This window comes from Plodia interpunctella, chromosome 16 (genome assembly GCF_027563975.2).
Source record: "Plodia interpunctella isolate USDA-ARS_2022_Savannah chromosome 16, ilPloInte3.2, whole genome shotgun sequence".
Classification (NCBI taxonomy): domain Eukaryota; kingdom Metazoa; phylum Arthropoda; class Insecta; order Lepidoptera; family Pyralidae; genus Plodia; species Plodia interpunctella.
This window is the reverse complement of record NC_071309.1, coordinates 8,855,568-8,880,617: the sequence shown is the minus strand read 5'-3', so window position 1 is coordinate 8,880,617 and position 25,050 is coordinate 8,855,568. Positions and strand designations below refer to the sequence as shown.

Genomic DNA, 25,050 nt, shown 5'->3' with positions numbered 1-25,050 from the left:
TGATGTCAGAAAAACATGTTAGAATCAGCCTTAGCTGAATACTAACATGGTGAAACGACCTGTGCTGTCACAGATAGATTTATTAACTTGGACATGCGTGTGTTGCTGCAGCATTTACCGCTAGAAGGTCAGGAAGTTTTTTTTTTTAATTTAACCTATATATAGGTACTGTAGCGATTGGGATCGCTATTAATTAAAATATATTATTATCATATGACATTTAATACTTTTTTTTACATACAGGTAATCTTATTCAGCTCTGGGGACCTGACTGCGTCAAAACATACACCTACATGAAATAAAATCTTGTTGGTTTTTCTGTTCGAAATACAAAATAAAGAGGTTTTTAAAATGTAATGAAGAAGTATCATTACAATGCCTATCACTGCTGCTAGCTTCTCCGCCATTCCGAAATGTTATGTTCTTCTTTCATCGTATTTTTTCGGAAATTGTTGTGATCCATGTAGTGAATTTGATATTATAAGAAATGTACAAAAAGTAATATCCTAGGTATTTTCACGAAAGTTGTTTCCGAAATGTTCTATTGGCAAAAGCATTAATGTAACTAACTGATAGTCAAACATTGTGTTTAGTTCTTTTAAGCATGTGATGCCCACTCTAGATTAGAACCAGTCCAAATCCTCCCAGTGGATGTCGTTTGAGGCGACTGATTTTATATCTTTGAGTATCTTTCGAGCGAGAATAAATATACGTTCCAATTTATAATTCCTCGAATTCAGTTGTTTTGTTGCTAACAATAAAACTATATTTTAAATTCGCATAAATACGTTAACCGCCTAAACGCATTCACGACAAACAAAAATAGACCTTGAGTGAATGTCAACATTAGTTGTTTTGCATTGCTCCGATAACAGATGTGATCTCACTGTATGACGAATAACAATCATGAAAATTTAATATTACTGCCGACCCGTCATACACTGCACATAAAATAAACTTCCATAATAAATAAATAAATAATAAATAAATATATTAGGACAAATCACATAGATTGAGCTAGCCCCAAAGTAAGTTCGAGACTTGTGTTATGGGATACTAGCTCTACAATACTATATTTTATAACAAATATTATATAAACAAACATCCAAGATCCAGGCCAATCAGAAAAAGATCATTTTCCATCAAGACCCGACCGGGGACCGAACCCGGAACCTCTCGGTTCAGAGGCAAGCACTTTATCACTGCGCCATCGAGGTCGTCAATAATATAATAGATCTTTTTTATTTTAAACGAAATAATCACTCTATAAATTAGGTTTTCGCGCACGCAAAATCCAACGCAACGCGGACTCAAATACAGGAAAAAGAAAATATTTTATGCAATAGACCGACATACAAGCAAACTGCTATTTCACCACCGTTGCCTAGGAACAAATGCAATACCAGTCGCATCACCGGACTGTTACCGGTATTTCCAGAAGTTGTAGGCTCGACGGAATATTCCAGAAGAATATTCAAAGTTAACTCTTTCAAAATAGAGATTTAGTGCAGATGCAAACTCATTATTACATAAGAACAAGCATTAGGGTTTATATATGTTATTACGTTCAAAATTATCCTTAATATTGTTGTACTTTACTCTGATAAATAAGACAAGAAGCAAACTCTCGGCGGATATCTATCAATCAAAACACACACTACAAGTTGTGAATTAGATTTTATAAAATGTAGTATTTTTATTAATCATTTGAATACATCTTATCTCGATCTAGATAATCGTCGTGATGATGAAGATCTTTCATCTTCTTCAATGATTAGGTCTAGGATGTTACACGAAAGCTCAAGAAATGCCTGTCAATCTTGCATTGAAGATCCCAACATTTTAGGATTCGTGAAATATCAACGCGGGGAGGGAATTAAATTAACTGATGATAAACAGTTTTGTTCAACGGTGAGATACATCTTTTTATCAAATAAATGAACGAAATGAACAAATATGAACTCCTGCACTCTTTAATAGACCATGCACATTATACCTAATCGAGAAACATACTTAGTGCGTTGAATTCGTCGTAGACCTTTTGTAATTCCAAACTTCAAGATCCGGCTTTTAAGGAAAGCCAGTTGACAAAAGTTATTTTAAACTTTAAATCTTCAGTAATTAAAGTGCTTTTTGTATGGATGAATGGTTGTATGAATAGGCTTCGTGCTGGTTTTATTGCAACGCAATCTTGCTGCGAAAATTTAAACTGTAGTTCAAATTTTAGCTATAGGCGCCTTCATCTTTATTTTCATTTAATTTATGCATACAATAAAATATAATTTATGCTTGTTTGATACGCAATTATACTCTCAAAGAATAGGCAAAGTATTCTAGTATCAGATCAAGTTCCTCTTTGTGTTGAGATTTGAAACAAGTTGCTATATGGGGCAAACCTGAAACGTCCTGGTTTGATGTATTAGATATAGTTATGTAATTAGAATGACAAATAATGAAAAACCGTGCAAAATGGAGAGAAAAGAAGAAACAGTAAAAATAACCCTGAAATTCGTAGAAGCGGATGGAGCTGAGAAAGTTCTCAGATGATAGAGAAATAAATTGCTTTAATTATATATCACAATGTGTTTTAGGATCGGTTCGATAAATTTGTAATAGTAATTATTGGTATTTGATTAGTTTTTGCAATATTTACGCTACATTTTATAGCTTTTCTATAACCGTTTTTGTTTTTCCAAAATAAAAATCTATAAATCTGTGATTTAATGTACGTGCACTTGATGAAATTACCAAAATAAGTAACAAAAAAGTCCTAAATCCCATCTAAAATATATTAACTGCTCGTACGAGTACCATAGTTAATATTAAACAACGTTTGCAACGTTACCTATATATTTCACAGATTTTAATGTAGATATATATTATACTTTGAAAAAGGTCATGGACGTAATAAGTGTCGCAAAATTACCACGAAATTAATGGCGGAACCTCGAATCAATAGTTTTTAATTATGACTTAAATAATTTTCATGCTAAAATTAAAGTATCTAAATACATACATAGCATTAAATTATAAAAGAATATAATTAGCTCCATCGAATATATTGACAGACCTAATAGCTAAAGAAAAAAACACATTGAAAGGAAAATCACACAAAACAGATATAAAAACCGTAGTTGCGCAATGCCTTGCGCATGAGGTCATGGTGTGCGAAAGAGATGGCTGTTTAGAAAGGGAGAGTGGTCATTCAATTTGATCGAGGGATCTCGTACAGTTAGCAGCGGAGTGTTTCTTCTTTTCGTATATTCCACTACATTTTGTTAAATTTGCTCATGAAAATAGGCAAATAAATCGTATGTCTGTGGCAAGATTTTAAACCATAAATAATCATTGAAAAGTGAAGCCTGAATGAATGTATTATGTTGAAGTATTCTGAACACCATAAAACTATAAAATACTGGCTTTTGCTGCGGCTTCGCCCGCGTTAATTTCCTACAGGACCAATATTTTTTTTCGAGATAAAGGGTACTAGGCTGCTATTTATGTATCCGGAACTGGCCAATAATTCTAGAATATTTAAAAAGTAATTACAACATTTGAAAATAGAACTCTTCGGCTAGAGAATAAATATTTTTCATGTCCCTGTCATTTGTTTTTTTCAATTGGCGCCAATTTTGAAAATAGCTTGTCTTCATTGCCATGGATTTAACTCGTGAACATTTTCGCGCGATGATTTATTATGATTTTCGGCGTGGATTAACTCAAAAACAGTGCATCGAACAACTGATTTTAACTTTTGGAGATGAAGCACCATCGAAAACCACTGTGTATTATTGGTTTCAGGAATTTCAACGTGGACGGTCTATGCTCACGGATGAAATTAAGGAGGGTCGTCCTAAATCGGTAGTGGTACAACAAAATATTGATGCTGTGCGACAATTAGTAATGCAAGATCGTCATGTTACATACCGCGAGATAGAGGCGTCTCTGGGCATTAGTATGACGAGTATACACGCGATATTACACGAACATTTAATTGTTAAAAAAATTTGTTCGCGTTGGATTCCGCACAACTTGAGCGTAGATCAAAAACAGGCTCGTGTCGACTGGTGTAAGAAAATGTTAAAAAAATACAACCGTGGCACGTCAAAAGCTGTTTATAATATCTACACAGGTGACGAAACCTGGATCTATGCTTATGACCCTGAAACTAAACAGCAGTCAACGGTGTGGGTCTTTCAAGATGAACCGAATCCAACAAAAGTTGTTCGTGCGAGAAGCACTTTAAAGCAAATGGTCGCTTGTTTTTTTGGTATCAACAGACATGTAGCTACAGTGCCACTAGAGAATAGTAGGACGGTTAATTCTGAATGGTACACCACCATTTGTTTGCCAGAAGTCTTTGAAAAAATACGAAAGAACAACCCACAACGCAGAATCATACTTCATCACAACAATGCTAGCTGCCACAAGTCGGCTGAAACAAATAATTTTTTGGAGGGTCAAAAGATTGAATTGACGGGTCATCCGCCGTACAGCCCCGACCTGGCACCCAATGATTTTTATTTATTTCCAAACATTAAAAATAAATTACGTGGTCAACGTTTTTCGAGCCGCGAAGAGGCCGTTGATGCGTTCAAAACACACGTTTTGGACATACCTCAATCAGAATGGAAAAAGTGCTTTGAAAATTGGTTTCATCGTATGCAGAAGTGCATAGATCATCGCGGAGAATACTTCGAGAAACAATAAAACCATATGTAATAATATATGTTTGTTTAATTTTGTTATTCCGGATACATAAATAGCAGCCCTCGTACCTATGTGCTACTCAAAACTTCAACTACATGTATGCAAAATTTCAAGAAGATTGGTTGAGTATATAGAACGTGAAGAGGTAACAAACATATAAACAAACATACTTTCGCATTTATAATATTAGTTAGGATTAGGATAAACAGACAATTTTGGAACTGGGCGGGATACCAACCTGGCAAGGCGAACCAATAATTGTTTAAGTAGAATGCTGAGTGATGACCTGTAAATGGCAGGTAAAGCGTAGGGCATTCAAAGGTTAGATGGGTTAGTGATTTGAGGAAAGCTGGTGATTGAAAATGGCTCAAACGTGATGGATGTGAATGACTCTCTCATTCTACGCATCTAAAAAGGCTGTTGATGACAATTACGATAGAAAAAACAGTAAAATATGACAATTACTCTCCATTTGTGGCGTTCCAAGCATAAGGTACCACTGACTGACCAAGAGCTATGTTTTCTTACAATAAACGTCTCAATATCATGTACACAACATGAGAAAATTACAATTGTATGTTTAGTAACAAGAACTCTAGCTGTTACAGTTTAAATAAAGAAATAAATAAATATATTAGGACAAATGACACAGATTGAGCTAGCCCCAAAGTAAGTTCGAGACTTGTGTGTACATATATAGATAAACATCCAAGACCCGGGCCAATCAGAAAAAGATCATTTTCCATCATGACCCGACCGGGGATCGAACCCGGGACCTCTCGGTTCAGTGGCAAGAACTTTACCACTGCGCCACCGAGGTCGTCAAACTTTCAATGTCTGTCTCCCAACAACTGTGAAAAGTTTTTTTTTTTTCCAATAAATGTGAACAAAGTTAATCGTTTTTTTTATTCCATGGGATCAACCAAATACTTATTTAACTATCTAAATACAGCCTTAACTTAATACCACTCGAGTGGTACATGAAATGAAAATCAATTATTTTTGTCGTAGAGTGTACTACCAATGTTTACTAAGGATACTGGTCACGCAGAGAGAGAGAGAGAGAGAGTAGATTCACTATAACCTTGAAACAACTAATTCTATTTAGCATTTGATAATTAAGGATTTAACCTCTAGTTTATGAGCGTCTTACGTATCCTCCATGCCTTAGAAACTTGTACTCTAACATGTATTTTAGCAAGCTGTAGCACGCAGCTTCGCTCGCGTAAATTTTCCACGGGAACAGTTATTTTTCCGGGATGAAAGGTACCCTTATGCAAAATTTCAAAAAGATTGGTTAAGTATTTAAAACGTGAAGAGGTGACATATTTTCACATTTACAACATTTGTTAGGATTTAACATTCAGACAACGCTACAAAATCACGTCTGGACTATAACAATAACAACCTTATAGTATAGTAAATAATATGTCCAACTGCATAAAACATTACCGTGTTTGGACCTTATGCTATTGTAATAATGGCGATTTTGCAATAAATTCCGATAGGCTGTCGTGCCGTGGTGTTCCGTATCAAGCAAATATTTCTACAGTTTCTTTCTATATAATTTCGTGCCTTATCACAAATTCTGTGAAACAATGGCATACTTAACAGGTCGTGTAATTCTGTACAGTAGGAAAATCTTATTTTTTTATACTACCAAGGAGGCAAACAGATGCGGCCCACCTGACGGTAAGTGGTCACCATGGCCTATCAACTATGACTATCCTGTAATTACATATTGTATTCAGAAATATAATAGATAGAATTTACAGACAGATAAAATTCATTTGACTACGGAACCCAAACGCAAGCGAGCATGACATTTAATGGCTGTGCAACAATTTTGTGTGAATAAATTTTGTTTTTAATTCTATTGTATATTCGACGACCTCGGTGGCGCAGTGGTAAGATTTTTGCCACTGAACCGAGAGGTCCCTGGTTCGATCCCCGGTCGGGTCATGATGGAAAATGATCTTTTTCTGATTGGCCCGGGTCTTGGATGTTTATCTATATATGTATTTATTATAAAATATAGTATCGTTGAGTTAGTATCCCATAACACAAGTCTCGAACTTACTTTGGGGCTAGCTCAATTTGTGTGATTTGTCCTAGTATATTTATTTATTTATTATTGTTCTGTATCATTCAATCTCTGTTCTATAGTAGTCAATACAATTTGTGTATGTCTGTGTATCCTACTACTTAATTGACCGAGCGAGGTCTAACATTCTACTTGGGGCAAAAAAAAAATTTGTATGTATGTATGTAAGGAGATAACTTTTGAACCGTTGGTCTGATTTTGATGAAATTGAAAAGGTAAAAAATTTTTTGTACGTATGTATGTAAGGCGATAACTTTTGAACCGTTGGTCTGATTTTGATGAAATTGAAAAGGTACTTAGGATATGACAATAGAATTTTTATGTTCGTAGGGCATCAAAATCGGTTAAGTCGTTTTTGAAATAATAATAATAATAAATAAATTCGCGGCGAACAACAAGTATTATAAATGCGAATGTTTGTGAGGATATATTTGTGTATGTATGTTTGTTACTCTTTCACGTAAAATCTACTGGACTGATTGTTATGAAAGGTAGAATACTATAACATATAATACTATAACATATAACATGGAATAACACATTGGATACTTTTTATCCCGAAAATCTCACGGGAGCGAAGCCGCGGAGCGCAGCTAGTTGTAATTGTATATTTTTGTATAATCGAAAAGCGACTTCTTTCGAAAAGCCCTTCTGGCATAATAGGGACCAACACTGTTTGAATGAGTTTCTTTCGGCATTTCTTCTCAGCAGTGGTCGTTCCGAAATGCTAGTAGTTTGTAGCTTTGGTAAACATCATTTAATTTAGAATATGACGTGAAAAAGTGCCTGTGAAGGCCTAATTTCTGAATAAATGATTTGATTTTGATTTTGGTCCCAGGTTCGAAATCTACTCGTGCCACATGAGTTTGTATACAAATCTGACTCATGTATAGTAATTTTCATCGACCACCACTTGTTTCCACCACCACCAACCTAAAAGTTAATTATGCCACATTTACCCGTATGCCAAAAATCAATATGGACTTAGACCTATTATGCCAAAATCGTTAAAATATTGTATGCCAAAATCGTTATGCCAAATATTATTGTATGCCAAAACAATAGGACAAAATAGTTTAAGCGAGTGGCCCCTCCCTTAGTCACACCATTTAACATCCCCGGATGGTGCTATTCTAGGGCGGAACCACACACCACGATCACCATTATGCACTTGAGAATGCACATTTAATATTCTGACAAATTGCCATACGTCGACCACGGACTGACGTTATGACAAACAAACGAATGGAGAGATACCAAGACATCCATGAAATTATTATTTACTGCTGTCCCAGAAAGGGTTACCTTCAATATGTAAACCCTGTGTTCTTTGATATATGTAATTCTGTGTTCTGTAATTAATTTGCTTTTTCCTTGATAAAGAAATGCAGAATATTTTAAAGATTTTTTTATGTGGACTAGCAAAAGTAACTATTTATTTCAACAATTCCACCAATAACGTCGGCGAAATTTCAAGAAGATTGTTTGAGTAGATAATATTTACATTTATCTATGCTATATTATAGCGTGAAGGCGTAACGACATCAAACAAACTTACTTAAGATTAGAATACGATTTGGATACTTAAATAAGTACTTTATATACTCATAAAATGCAGATGTGAGCGAAATATAGTATATTATGAATTTGTTGACCTGATTTAAAAATAAAACTTGTAATTACAACATGAATCTCGAATCCAGGCCGAGATAACGCTGACGGCTCTCTCGAAGCAATGTAAGATCACGCACACACGAGCGGTGTTTCAGCGCGCGTCAAAAAACCGTTGCATTGAATATGTGTTCTTTTTTGTTCAGACTATGCCAATGATATTATAACTCAACGATTTTTCTTTGCTGAGCGTTGAGGCGAAAGCGTTTTAAAAGCGCCATCGTTTTTGATCTAGTGCGTACGAGGCCTAAATGTTCTTTCTATCTCGAGGTCTTGCTCTTGAACTGGTGATATTGTATGACATCATAGTTATTGGCATAATTTTAATAGAATTAAAAACACGATAAGAATGTATTTTTCTTTGCAACTGCGAAGGAGTCTGTGACTCAATTCTTTCTTTAGAATATTTATTATAAAGAGGATTCATGCTTTCTGAAGGTTTATTGTTAAAACAAAACAGTCATCAAGCGAAACGTTTTCATTTGTAAGTTTGCTTAAAACCATCGAAAAGAATTGGAGAAAATGTATGAAGTGGACTTCGTATATATCTCTAAAAAGAAGGTAGATATACCTATCAAATAAATTAAAAAACAAATTAACACAATGTCTTATAGATTTCTGATTAACATCTCTCATTCTTGTCCCGGTTTCATTCCCGGGGCTGTGACGCTACGAGTTGTTTTCGAAACAGGTTAGTACCTACGTAAAAGTTAGATTACGCACAACTGTGCTGCGTTTGATTTACAATGAATTAGGCCAGCTCGATGAGCAGTTCACTGTACCTGTGGTTATCGCACCGTTGCGCTCCATTGCAACCCACATTACCGTATAGCCATGGCTTTGTATGGAATATAATGTCGTAAAATGCATGTTATGATCAATAACTTATCCATTCTGACCAAAATTGCATACCAACATCACACATCTGTATGGCCAAATGCTTAAACTAACCCACATATGTTATGACCAAATTATACAAAAAAAACAGAGACATTTTGATCCATTATAATATATTTTTTCTATACTATTTAACAAATAATTAAGTTTACTGAAAACACAAAAAATCTAAAAACTAGCTGTTGCCCGGGGCTTCGCTCCCGTGGGAATTTTCAAATAAAATATAGCCTTTAGCAATCTTGGATAATGTGCCTTTCTAATGGTGAAAGAATTTTTGAAATCGGTTAGGTAGCTTCGGAGATTACCCGCCTCAAACATACCAACGCTTACCTCTATAATAATAGTATAGATTACATTTGTGTCATCCAAAAAACTTCGTCTTCACATTTTCGAACAAATGATATTCGAATAAACATTTGTCGGGAGAAAGAGCTATATCTATGAGTGACCAAATTAGTTACATTAAATAATTATAACGTTGTTTTTATTAAATAGATGTGAAACAAAATCATACCAATATTTAGGTTACCAGCGGATCTTAATCTTTCTTTATTATGCATATAAATTAACCAATTAGGTACTTCAAAATCAGGGCCCACATTTAGTTATAAAAGCATATTTACAAGCTCCAATAACGATCAAACGAACAAGTTTTCTGATGTCATTGAAGTAACAGGTATTTTATACGTTGATGATGTCATGTCATGAGCCGTGACAGCAACATGGCGACAGAAAATGACATGATTAGAATGTGCAAACAAATGGTGGTGTGGTGCTACCATTAAACTGTTAAGAACTAAATTGTTACAGATTTCTATATTATAACAAACAAATAAAGACAAAATATTGCAAGTTTTTGGCTATATATCAAAAAGTGTGTACCTATAACACATTTTTTAGTTAAATACTGACAAACTCCTATAATACTAATGCTTAATTTTAAACAGTTTTATTTAGCTTGGGTTAAGTGAGAGAAACTTTTGTTAATCATTATATTTCGGTAAATTTTGAGACATCGTTAGAGTCTTTATAGACAAAGTCCAATCAACAGAGTTTTTATTATCCTGTATACTCCACAATAATCCCTAAACTCAACATACAAAATTTAACTTCTTCTTGTTCCTATTCTATTTTAAATGGGGTCGTCATATAATGTATATCTATTTCCCTTCCACAACCTGTCTTGTTTCCTGTCATATCTTCATTTGCTTTTAAGATTTTCATTCATTTCTAACACACTCCATCTGTCTTTTCTTATGTCTTTCTCTTCCACTCCATCCACATCATCATCAAACGATCGCATCTAATATTTAAATGTCCATGCAAAAAAAAAAACGTGCAAATAACAGATGCCGTGCTGTGGACATGCAAATGATCACTATTTGAGATTACCAGTCACGTGATTGGTTTATTTATAATAATTGTAGTGATGTCACTGTTGGTAATTACAATTTACAATGAAACATAAAATTGTAACAAGCATGTATTCTGTTTGAGATTTGTATTAATTTTATACGTGATCTTTCTTATTATTGCGAATAGTTTCTCATGCGGCAAAAACTATTTATAGCTGGACATCAAACTATACTATCTTGATACAGAAAACGACTATACTTAGTACTTTTAGTTCTAAAACTAGTTAAAGCAATGATTTATGTAAAGGTTTCATTTACTAATGAAGTCATATATTGAGCAGACTAAGTGGAAAGTTTAGTGGTGTGATATCTTATACGAGCATTCGATAAAAACTGAAATCAGACAAATTAATTTGCAAGAACATAATACAAAAGATAATAGTTTTAGTTGGTAGTTTAAAAGTAAGTTTTTTGATAAATAAATAAATAGACTAGAAAGAAGGGTGTTACTGGTGTTGTGTTCGCCACTACGTGTGGTGTGGTTCCGCCCTAGAATAGGACCGCTCCATATCCTCCCGTGGATATCGTACGAAGCGACTAAGAGACACATAGCTTAGGCAACTGATAGGCAACAATAATATTTCCAAGAAGGGCTAATATCTGGCAAGCGGTCTGTTGTAACCTCATAGACGAACCTGCAAATTTTTTGATATATTGTCACACACAGCCCTGAACGCAACCGTATAACATGAAAGAGAGAAAGAACAAAATGGTACTAAACGAAATTATATAAAAAGGTTTACATGTAGACTGGGAATAGTATAAGATGCAAATACCAGAGATTTCGCAGGAGTTAGTAACCCTGCAGACTAGTGCAGCCATCTTTTGCTTTACAAAAAGACGGGAAACTCGTTTAACAGCTTTAGCAACCTACGCTGTATGGAATTCCTCTCGAAGCGAGCTGTATTGCTCCAGCCTGGCTAAAATGGCTCCTTTTGGTGAAACGTTATTTTTTTTTTAAGCGAAAACTTCTTTAGCGGCGTTGTGCACTTTTTGTAATGGGTAAAAAGATTAAACTCGTGTCAGGACACGTGACCGAAAATTTGTAATACGTCAAAAATGCACGACGTCAATAATGAAGTTTTCATTTCTGCCGGCGCTCGCGAAGTTCATTTTTTTTTAATAACTTTACTTCTATAGAGACTTCAAAATCAGATTAATTTAGCCCCAAAGTTAGGTAGAGACTTATGCTAGGAATACCTTGAATTTTACCTTGATTGTTTTAGGATATATATTTATTTAAACGTAGATCTAAAACCAAACGGGGTTCGATAGTGCGTGATCCATTTAAATGTCAGACTATTATAATGTTTTCATTATATAAATGGTTTTGAATGTTTTTTTAAACTGTAGAAAACTTTAGTCCAGCAATATTACAGCCTTCGATTATAAAATTACTGTGAATATAAATACAAGTTGTTCGCCGCGAACGTTGACATCGCGGATACAATAAATTTTGATGAGATTTTACAAAATTGTGAATATTTCGAAAACGACTTATACGATTTTGATATCCCACGAACTTAAAAATTCTATTGACAGATCCTGCATACCGTTTAAATTTCATCAAAATCAGACCAACGGTTCATAAGTCATCGCGTCACAAACATACATACAAAAAATGTATTTTTGCCTCAAGTTGATTAATTAATGACTGGAAAATTCTACTGATTGGCATAATTTTATTCGTCTTGTCGCAAAATGTCCTTTTCTCATAATGTCTTTTTCTCGAAATGTCCTTTCTCAGAATGTTCTTTCTCAAAATGTCATTTTATCAAAATGTCCTTTTCTCAAAATGTCCTTTTATTAAAATGACATTTTGTCAGGTCGCCTTCCAGCGGGATTCGAACCCTAGACGCTCAAGCCAACCAGTCATTATCTCTTTGTAAACGAACGGGACTATTCATATTTTGACAACGCTGATGAAAATATCCGTCTATTATGTCAATGTGTATGTCATGTTTCGTTGTCACTACAAACACAAAATAGTCGCAAGAGCCATCAAATCCGAAGGCGCTTAGGCCATTTGTGCCAACTCCGCCATTTTCAAAAAATTCCAAAAAATGACTCGACAATCGAAACCTCTAGAGGAGAACACACAGACATACGAAAGCACTTTTGCGCTCGCTCGCTTCGCTAGCTCGGTCAATTATTTATATATATCTATCTATATATGTCGACCTCGGTGGCGTAGTGGTAAAGTTCTTGCCACTGAACAGTGAGGTCCCGGGTTCGATTCCCGGTCGGTCATGATGGAAAATGATCTTTTTTCGTTGATATATATATATATATATATATATATATATATATATATATATATATATATATATATATATATATATATATATATATATATATATATATATATATATATATATATAATTGATCCTTGAGCCTTGAAGCTTTGAGAGAACAAATGGCGGAGTTGGCACATATATTAAATTATTCACACTATTAAGAATTAAATAATATATATATATATAAGAAGAATTTAATATATATATATTTAATTCTTGAAAAATATATGTATATATTTCATAGTCTGAAGAATTTAATCAAACCAAATGTTATCGTATGTCATTTATTGCAAAGATAATAGAGGCATTCACAACCACGATGCATGATGACAATATGTTGTTTGCATACTCGTACTTAGTACAATATCTAAGTGCAGAGACTTGCATCAATAAGGGATATTGACATTCTTAGATCATTCCTATAGTGACGACAATCATTCGCTAGATCTGTAAGATTTTGAAATGGTTACAAGATACAGTTCAAACTGAATTTATTTCAAAAACATAGATTGATTATTATAGATCAATATATAGATTTCTATATTACATATTTCAGAATATGACGCATTCAATGCAATATCACGCATGACATCATGCGAAAAGTCGCATGATTTTTCATCACTATATTTCTTCAATACCAATTTTTTCATATTCCTCCTCTTATCTCTGTTGTTCGAACTGTCACCCAAATCTTAGAGGAACTTGTACCTATATCAACGCGCTGTGTATTTATACTGAACAAGGCCCTTTTGGCAACCACTGAGACACGTTTAGAAATGTTTAGGAATAATTTTATATTCATAAAGGTGAAGTCTTCTATCCATATCATCGATTACCACAACATAACTATTGTGTTGAAGTTTGTGTTCAGCCAATAAGTTTATTATCTTTCTTTCTGACCAATCCTTAAATTGACTTAAGATCTAGCCATATAGATATATATTGAAGTTCCTTTTCTGGCCATAATTACGTAAGTCATGCGCAAACCAATTACAAGTGCAATTTTTATCACCTCATGTGTGAAGTGCAAACTCACGATAAGATACCATGAGGAAATCCAAACAAATCCAATCTTTACGACGCAGAACATAAACACCAAAAATTTTGGAGATGTTTTGATGATTATTTTTGCAATTATCGGTTTTTGCTCGACGGTATTGTTATAGATTCTTTTGTAGTATTCTATGCTATGATGAGTCTCTTATTCTTCAAATGTTTCAAAATTTACTCAAATGATTTTTTAAGTTTTTGCAAATTAGGTAATGACATTGTCCGCTTCTAAATTCAATCATATTCCCCAATATTTATCACCGAAATTTTTTAGACCTGCAGATAGAATAATTACATCCATAAAAACATTAATTCTACACAATTTATCACTCGGTTACGCAACATTGTTTACAATCCTATTGCCAAGGCTGCGACCTCCTGACATTTTTAATGTATATTGTTCATGTTATTAAGTTAATTAAACTTAGTCTAGACAAAAAAATATATGTGCTCAGAGGAAACTAAGAAATATCAGTCTAATGACCATTGAACTATAAAATCTGTAGTAGTAGCTAAGTATATTGTATTCAATTGCACTCACCACGAATTTGAGCGATGTGCGAGTCGTATTCCGACTTGCTCCTGAAGTATTCCTTCATGGGGGCAGACTGGAGATTCTGTTGCTTATAATCCGAATACCACTCCAAAGGGGATTCCGATCTCTCCCTATGTTCCCTGCTGTGGCTCTCAGTGACGGTCCTTTTTACCGTCACCCTTTCATACTTAACATAACGCACTCCTGCGCCTAGATCGCCCTCTTCGATCTGACGCTCAACCTTCTCAACCTCTTCAGGATCCACATGCCTTAACTTATATCTAGGGAATGACGTCTCAAAACTTCTAGTAGGAGACTCTGTGTCTCTCGTGTGCTTCAATTTCACTTCGATTTTTGGAGATTCCGGTCTCCGTTTGCGCTGCTCGATACGTCTTTCTATTTCGTCGACATTGATGCTGGCGTCGACGGTGTCCGAACTGGATTGTCCTGTCCAGACTTTTTCGAAAAAGTGGACGCGATCTCGAAGACCGCTTTGCGATGGGGAGTCGCGCCCGTCGGCCATAGCGACATGACCTCACGCGTCGGAGGTTCGCTCGATACTGGCTAAGTTGAGGACATGGAGGTGAGGCGCATGCGCCAACACGTGTGTCCTAGACGGCCAGCAGACGAGCAGCTTTGGTGATCCTTGGAAGTCCATTTATGATTGTCGGGTTTATTTCTAGTTTTGGACAATTTTTTGTCGAAGAGAGCCTAGTTGTTACAGATCACCTTTGAATTGAAACATTATCTGAAGGAAAACTTATTTTAAAACTTTATCAAGATGTTTGTTTAGGTTTCCCGCGGTATACAATTTCAGTGTAGAAAATATAGATTTCATTCAACTTGGGTAGACACCTTCTCAATTAATCTAATGTAAATAAACCTAAGTAATAACTTAACAATGTGTTGCCGATTCTCTCAATTTCACATGTCGCATCCTTAGGTAAAGTCATGCCTATTTCTAGATTTTAGGCAATTTTCACATGCAATAAACCTTTAATTACAATTCATCAATAAATCTTTTATATATCACTCTTTAAACGGATTAAAGATAACTTCAAAGACAGTGTTAAAGTATAATTTGCATATTAGTAAGGTAATATATGCAAATTATACGTTAATAATCTCATTATTTCTGTATCCTGCGCAAAATAAAGTGTAAAACATCGAATCTTCTGCAGTGTTTTGCTATTGAAAAAATACAAGCGCGACACAAGTATCAAAATATGTGACCAAAAGTGCGTTCTGTAAACTATATTTGTAAAAATAGGTCATGGGCATCCCCAGCCCTAAGTGCGTATTTAATTGTTATGGATCGTGCGCAAGATCCCGTTTGACGAATCGCTTTTGTACTTTTATTATACTACTGAGCAAGCAAACAGGCATTCGGCCCACCCGGTAAGTGGTTACCGCAGCCTATGAACGCCTGCAACTGAACTCATCAAAATTTATTGTGTTCGCGAGGTATATAAGTTCGCGGCTACCAATTATTATGGTAAACACAGCCCAAGATTCACACTCCTTGCTTCAACGGCGTCCAAAATGTAAATTCCCTAAAACGAATTTCACTTTTGGACAAAAACACTAACAATAACAACGTATAATTATAATCGTACGAATACAATCCTTCTAACCCTTTTTAACCCGTTGCATTCGTCTTCTATCTCACGAAGGGCAAAGACCCACGCCCTTGACTGCACACTCAATGACTACTCGGCAAACTGTGACCTATATAGCCCTTCTAATTTGGAGTATTGCGAAACATGTGTTTTGTTGTGTTTTTTGTTTGTTTATTTATTTATTAGAACAACATTACATATAAGTATATAGTTCCTATATGTAATGTTGTTCTAATAATAGTAGTTTTACATATATGCACCATACATTTGTAAATATGCCAAAAAAATTAATGGCTTAATATTAAAGACCCTATTAATACATGTGAGTAATCAAAATTATCGTTTATCACCAAAGTTATTGAGGTTCGCGTTTATCCCAAAATATCGATGAATTGATTGGACGTAGTTTAAAACTCCAATTATTCCAATTCATAGTTCGTCGTGTTCTCTCGCTCTCGCGTGCAATGACCCTGGCAATAAATAAATAAATAATAAAGAATTGCCAGAATTTATCAATGAAAATCGACTTTGTGTGAACCGCTCACCGAATGAACCTACCTTTACTATGAAGCGTAGTGGTCAGGTGGCACACTCTAAGTATTATAAGCAATTATTATAGATTTTTTTTGGATAAATTTTGGATTTCGATTTTTTATGTTTTGACTATGCACATATTATCAGTACTGATAGCCCCATTTTATTTTTTGGCATAATTAAAAATTTATGGTGTATACAGATAAATAAGAATTTAAACAAGGAATGTTAATAATAAGACATATAGTCCACAGCATTATTCTTTTAACTATGTCCACACGTTATTCACAGAATTACGATAGATTTCGATGATCGGGTTACTGTTTTTAATGTCATTAGTGTGGTTAACACACTAATGACATTAAAAACAGTAACCCGATGACGCGATGTAGAACTGAACTGAACGTTGGAAGAAAAAGATCTTTGTCCTACCAGTGGTACCTACCTACATAAATGGCAAGTTTATTTGTTAGACAAATTAAAAAACCCCCGACTTTCAATATTCATTTCGGTACAAATTTTGAACGGCTGAACCGATATCGATCAAACATCTGGTCTGAGAACTACCGCATAAAAATTAGCTATCTAATAATAAACACCGTATCCAAATCGGTTCACCCGTTGATGAGCTACGGTGCCACGTACAAAGACAGACAGACCGACACACTTATCGGTCAAAATTATAACACCCCTCTTTTTGCGTCAGGAGTTAAAAATGGTATGGCCAGAGGGAACTGGTCATCTCGTTTCTCATATATTTTCATGTAAGTTAATTGTGTTTCACATCGATATATATATATTATAATCAGCACTCGGATCACAATCATAACCTGTTTTGATATACCTTTTGACTATGTACATTATGTACTTTTATATATTATTAGAAACAAAAAAAAAACATTGTAAGAAACAATAATGGTAAGCCGATCTGGCATGATAGGGACCAACACTGTTCAAATGAGTTTCTTTCGGCATTTCTTCTCAGCAGTGGTCGTTCCGAAATGCCAGTAGTTTGTAGCTTGTGAGAAATAACTATAAATATAAAGATTGACGAGAAAAAGTGCCTGTGAAGGTCTAATTTCTGAATAAATGATTTGAATTTTGAATTTGAATTTGGTATCCATAACGAATTGATATAAAATGTCATGAAAATTTGAAGGTCGCTCATCTTACCCTCTCTTCAAGCAAATTAAGTGAATACCTGTAATTAAAAAGAAAATATAAGTTAACAACAGTGACATTATTTATTTATATACATTTAATTTCCTAATTTTTTAAATTAATATCAGAAAAACTAGCCAGGCCGCGGCTGCGCCCGCGTGATTCAACGAAGCAGGGAAGTAAATTCAAATTCAAATTCAAAATTCTTTATTCAATTTAGGACGATATACATCACTTATTGACGTCAAAAAAATTACTTAAACTAAGTCTACTGCCGGCTTCCAAAGCGCAAGTGAAGAAGAAGCGGCGCAACAAACTTCACCGCGGCCTTTTCTCCAAGGACGTCAACTAACAAATATAAGGTCTTATGTATATATTAAAAATTAGGAGGACGAATTTACATCATTATTAAAAATGTCAAAATTTGAATAAATAAAATAATAAAATAAATAAGTAAAACTATTTAAAAGTCGAACGAGGATTTATTTATTTTGGATGATGCAAGTAGAAAAGGAATTTGTAATATTTGGTAGGTATTTAGATAAAATAACATACAGTAAAAAAGGTAAATTACTCTACATAGGTAGTTAAATCCATGTACCCAGGTACCTAGTTAAATTTTTTAACAGCAGCGACGTTTTCTCCGGTTTTGTTCACAGTCTTTTCGTTCGGTTTTGTAGTCCAGTTCACAAAAAAAAAATGAAAAAACAGACTTGAACAACTACCGTCCCATTGCACTCTTGCCAACTGCATCAAAAATTTTTCAAAAAGTTATGGCTAACCGCGTTTACAGTTTCTGTGAAAAATATAAATTGCTTGACGAATGCCAAAATGGCTTCCGGAAAAATCGCTCAACAACATTGGCAGTGTTCAAATTCGTCCAGGAAATACTAAACACGCTTGACGGGGGTAAATATGGAATCGGAACGATGTTGGATATGACGAAAGCATACGATAAGGTTCAGTATGATATTCTATTAAGTAAACTGTATAGCATTGGAGTTAGAGGAACTGCGCACAAATGGTTACACAAATGGATGATGAATCACACATTATTCTCTATCTTGTTTTTCATAAAATAGATAGCAAAACAAATATTGCAGCGCCCGACAGGGTCCTTAATTGTACTTTATTTTGTAAATTATGACCCTGTATACTGACACATTAAGGATGCAATAAATAATTTGAATTGAATTGAATTGTTAATTAATATTGCACAATATTAATTCACCGTAAAGTTTATGAAATAAACTAAACGTAAAATCAGCTTCACTAAGTCCCCTTTCCTGTTTTACCTCTCGACCTAGACGCACAATGGTCTCAGATTTCTAGACAGACCGGTTTCGGCCTGTGAGTGGGCGGCGCGTGCGCAGTCTATCAATTATTATGTTCGTAATAAGAAATTCTAGATCGAAGATTCATTTTATTCATAACTAGCCGCCAGACTTCGCTCGGGTTAAAACATAACAAATTATGCACTTAAACTTTCCTCAGGGAATAACACTATGTATTGGTGAAAACCGCATGAAAATCCGTGCAGTAGTTTTTAAGTTTATCGCGAACAGACAGACAGACGCGGCAGAGGACTATGTTTTATAATATGTAAGGTTATAAGCCTTTTTTCATCAGTGAGAAACTACAAGCTAATAGAAAAAATATATATAATACAATATAATTAGATCTCTCTCTTTTTAACCCCCGACGCAAAAAGAGGGGTGTTATAAGTTTGACCGATAAGTGTGTCGGTCTGTCTGTCTCTGTACGTGGCGCCGTAGCTCATCAACGGGTGAAACGATTTGGATGCGGTTTTTTTTTATTTGATAGCTAATTTTTATGCGGTGGTTCTCAGATATGTATGATCTAAACTGATACAGCCGTTCAAAAGTTATAGCGAAATCAACATTGAACTTGTGAAACTTGTACGTTAACCATCTGAAGCATTGATTTTCATGAAACATGGCTAAGAACACTCGGAATTAAAAATTTAATTAAAATCATCTATGACATAAAAAAAACTAAATTAAACGCGGTTCATCTGTTTGGGAGCTACGATGCCACAGACAGATACACAGACAGACACGTTAAACTTATAACACTCTTCATTTTGCGTCGGGGTCAAAAATTTGTGACATTTCATTCATGACATTCATACATTTCTTATACAATAGATGTAAATAGAATAGACACGGTGACACGAGGAAACAGAATAAGAAAAAACGTTATAATATATCCTAAAATATGCGTAAATATTGACTATCTCGATGAAAATAAGATATAATTAAAGCTACTAAGTTAATACAGGTTTAGGACAGGACTGTACTCAAAAGTTGTTAACAATGGAGCCACACAGAGCCACGACTCAAGTTACAGACATGTCACAAACATCGCCACACTTCGATGCACACAGAGTGCATAGTGCATACAAACGGTCAACAAAACCCATTTCTAAGCCAAGGAGCCTTCCTCACAAGGTCTAGGGTTCTTCACACGTATGCCATTCAGCGCACCAATTCGAATAGCACCTAATAAAACAAATAAAGTTCATTCAATTCAGCCATGGGCTATACCGACATGCTGTGTTTAACATACAGGGTTACTGGTATCTAACGCATAACCTTCCAAAGACGCATAAGGTACATAGAGACTAACATCTTTAGTTCTACGACTTTTGTCTAAACGTAATAAATACCATAATTTTCCTTTCTTTAGTTTTAATGTCATTTCTATAAAACGTTAACTCTATGTTCGATTCCGCTACATAAAGCTACTCGTGTTGCTTGGCTATTACATGGAGATTAAGATGTGTAGAATCGCAAACTAGATTGATGTTTTTATATGATAAAAAAAAAACTACGAATCACGAGAAATCGTAGAATAAAAGTTTTTGTTGTACCCGAGTAGTCTTTAGGAGTTTATGCGTTTGATACCAGTACATAACCCTGTATAGTAATACATTAAACTTAAAACTCTGTTCAAATTCAAATTCAAATCATTTATTCAGAAATTAGACCTTCACAGGCACTTTTTCTCGTCAATCTTTATATTTATAGTTATTTCTCACAAGCCACAATACTACTGGCTGTTAATGAGAGACGCGATAAAAAATGTTTGTTTCTTTGAAAAGCTGAATGCAGGACCAGTGCAATATAATCCCACTGTCCACATCCAGTCTCGCCGCCATCGTCTGCAGCAGGCTGTCGGTGCTGCTACTCACTCGATCTATCAGTAATGCGACGCCAACAATAGAGCCATAACGACTGGACAAGAAGAAGAAGAATATTAACAGGTGCTATAGAGGGAATAGTTTTTAATTCAAATCAGTGCTATTCGTAATGGTGCTCTGAACTCGTCTCACGTGGACCAGGATTTTCACCTTGATGGCTGATGTCATCTAATGCACGTTCATATTAATCTAATATCAGTGTTTACTTTGTTTATATATCAATGTTTACGTAGTTTAATGAAGAAAAATTATTGCTGTATTTTGCATCGTTTAAATTGTTATATATATATATAAAGTATATCTGGCTATTTGTGGCGCTGGCCCTGTTATTTTGAAGTTGTTCATATTCGTGCTTTCAGTACATATTTGTAGACGCGTACTCTATCTATACTATTATTATAAAGAGGTAAGCGTTTGTGAGTTTGTATATTTGTGGCGAAACTACCGAACCGATTTGAAAAATTCTTTGACCATTAGAAAGGTACATTATCCAAGATTGCTATATTTTATTTCAAAATTCCTACGGGAGTGAAGCCTCGGGCAACATCTAGTTGCTACATGTTTATACTCTAAGCCTGCTTGACAAATTCAAATTCAAAATTCTTTATTCTATTTCAGGATTCATCACTTATTGACGTCAAAAAATTACTTAAACTAAGTCTGCTGCCGACTTCCAAAGCGCAGGTGAAGAAGAAGCAGCGCAACAAACTTCACCGCGGCCTTGTCTGCAAGAAATGTAGGTCTTGAAGAGTATAATAAAATAAATATTAAAAATCAGACGACGAATTTACATCGTTATTAAAAAAGTCAAATTTTAAATGAGACAGACAGGTCTTTAGTCAGAGAGCTTGCACCAAGAAAAGTAATTTCATCGAAATGCATGCCTAATAAACATTTTATTTCAACGGATTTAGTAAGAATATCGCACGCCAAGTTGTCAGACTGTCTGTCACGTCACGTCGTGCCCTACTTCCCGCTCCCAACGGTGGCAGGTAATTTAGGAACTCCAAGAAAAAGGACATTGACCTCATAAATCTACATAACTACAGAAATGAATTAGTCATTTGTTGCTTGTATTGGGCAATTTCCTCTCTCTCTCTCTCTCTCTCTCTCATAATGGTAATAGCATCACAGTATCGGCATACAGTTTGCCAAACTTTGGCGTTTTCGATGACATTGCTGGTTTTTGCTTGCGTAAAAAAATTTACTCTGGGCTCTCAATAGCCGAAGAAAAAGAAAAGAATTAATTTTCTTTTTAAATCCTTTTTTGGCTATTGAGTCCTGTCAGTATATTATGCAACTTATATAGCTAACCATATCTCTCTAAAATGTGGTTGCAACATATAACCCAATTTTAAGCTTCAGTGTAAGTATTAATCCGAGCGGTTGTCTGATATTCATCATTTAAGGCGAAGCGACGAAGGTACAAATATTTTAGACTAGCTGCGCTGCGCCCCAGGGCTTATCTCCTGTGGGAAATTTCTGGATAAAAGGTACCCTATGTGTTATTCCAGGTTATATTCTACATGTGTACCAAATTTCATATAAATCTATCCAGTAGATTTTGCGTGAAAGAGTAACAAACATCCACATATGCATCCTCACAAATATTTTGTACATAATAGACGAACGTCAAGAATTTAATAAATAAATATTCAAACAAATGAACTTACGACCTCCAGATGGCGGACGGACATGGTGACCACTGTGGGTGACCACTAAGCCACAAAGATCGTCGAGATAATACAGGGCAAGATAACAACTCGATCTTGATAATATTTACCGAAAATGCACTTAAAAATTTAAAAAAAGCGGCTACAATAATTTGTAAAAGTTTGGACGTGTTTCAGTGACTATCGTGACTAAGTTATAAAATTGTAATTACTTTAAGAATTTAACATATTATTTATTATATAGATTATAATTATAATCTTATAGCACACACGTTTTATCAAGAAATTCCTAATTAAGCGGATCCCGTGACGTAACCAGGAATTAATAAATTCATCACAGTTTATAACCGCAATAAAATCGCAAAGCGTGTGCAAAGTGTGGTGAAGAACCTGCCCTTAAATCACTATGACGTATATATGTGATGTTATTAATATAGACATGCGTATTCGTCGTGTAGAATCGCGTGGGTTTTAAAGCGGCTATTTTAAAACTATGCGGACCACGACATTGATCATTGTATTAGATTGCTATCATGCGAGGTGGTATAGAAATGGCCTTTGAAGAAAAATAGTACAGTAATGAAGTAACAATTTAATGTTAAAGTCTGGTTTAAAAACTTTATTTCTCAAAAGAAGAATCACATCTATTAATATCAATCATTCATTATATCAATCACTTATTATTGATAAATTTACATTACATTTTTATAACAATAACTAATATTTATGTGACAAAAGGATGTACTTAAGTAAACAAGTTACTTAACCTATCATGGATATACACGACCACTAAATTCGGCAAGCTATAGCTTGATATAGCTAGCTATAGCTTCAAAGATTAGTGAGTCACTATAGTTATCAACTATTTATATATTTTGAGATTTTTCTGATGTGTGACCTTAATAATTTTTTTAAATAATAATTGTGTTTTAACTTCTCTAATGTCCAACGGCAACCTATTATAAATTTTTATTTATATTTTAATATTGACTTAAATCGAAATTGGCAATATGGACAGTTCTTTTAAATTGTTATAATTTCATCCGGGTATTGTTTTTTTTTTATTTTTGTTGATCCATGATTGCAAATTAGTTGACGACAATACACTATGTATGTATGTAATAACATAATCTGCTAATATAATAATAAACTTTTTGTTGGTATGGTATCATCATCAGCCATTTAAACGTCACCGCTGCTGGGGTATACCTAGTAAGACCTTCCTTATGCGCACACTAATAAATAAAATAAAAATAAAATTCATTCATTTCAGCCATGGGCTATGCCGACATGCTGTGTTTAATATACAGGGTTACTGGTATCTAACACATAACCTTCCAAAGGCGCATAAGGTACATAGAGACTAACATCTTTAGTTCTACGACTTTTGTCTAAACGTAATAAATACCATAATTTTCCTTTCTTTAGTTTTAATGTCGTTTCTATAAAACGTTAACTCTATGTTCGATTTCGCTACATAACGCTACTCGTGTTGCTTGGCTATTACATGGAGATTAAGATGTGTAGAATCGCAAATTAGATTGATGTTTTTATATGATAAAAAATAAAGGGTATACCTAGTAAGACCTTCCTTATGCGCACACGCGCCTATGGAAGGCCCATTGCGGATTGGCGGGTTTAACGAGTGCAAATACCGTTATTAACAGCTTAATGTGCCGTCTGAAGCACGCAGGAGCTTAAGATAAAGTAATTGGGTTACTAAAAATGTTTTAGTTCAGACCATTGTCAGAGTGACTTAACCGCCAATATTAGCAAGCAGAGTGCGCTAACCACTGCACCATTGAGCGTATTGTGGTATGGTACCTAAACATAATAAAATTAGTTAATAAATGATGAAATTATCTAATTATATTTAGAGTCGTGGTCGTGGTACTTTCCACATAAATCTGTTTTAGTAACTATATATTGTAAGTAATGCTTTCAATATTTGCGCCTGTAGGTTTATTAATTTATATTATTCATAAACCAGTCATGCTGTAATGTTTCATCAGGCGTTATATAAAATTAAGTTGTCTATACAACTTAAAGACTGTTGATGTTATAGCCGTAATAACTAAATAAAAATCTATGATCTATCAAATCAAATGGACATTTGTCTCCATTCTTTTGTATATCTAGAGAGGGCAACTGGCCCTCCTTC

At 34.6% G+C, this 25,050-nt stretch overlaps 1 protein-coding gene and 1 long non-coding RNA gene across 12 annotated transcripts in view; one reads left to right on the top strand and one right to left on the bottom strand.

Moving 5' to 3' along the window:
• Positions 1–25,050, bottom strand: part of Msp300 (Muscle-specific protein 300 kDa) — a 168,795-nt gene that overhangs the window by 116,081 nt on the left and 27,664 nt on the right. For 9 of the 11 annotated variants that reach the window (XM_053757130.1, XM_053757135.1, XM_053757132.1 and 6 more), the window contains exon 1: positions 14,686–15,237. The exons of the other annotated variants lie outside the window; for them this stretch is intronic. In XM_053757130.1, coding sequence (XP_053613105.1) covers positions 14,686–15,202 — 517 coding nt within the window. In that variant the 5' untranslated portion in view covers positions 15,203–15,237. Of the gene's footprint in view, positions 1–14,685; positions 15,238–25,050 lie in introns of those variants that run through there. 11 annotated transcript variants of the gene reach the window in all.
• Positions 8,954–23,051, top strand: LOC128676806 (uncharacterized). The gene is made up of 4 exons (XR_008405464.2): positions 8,954–9,046; positions 21,163–21,279; positions 21,835–21,952; positions 22,899–23,051. It is a non-coding gene; the product is annotated as an uncharacterized LOC128676806 (long non-coding RNA).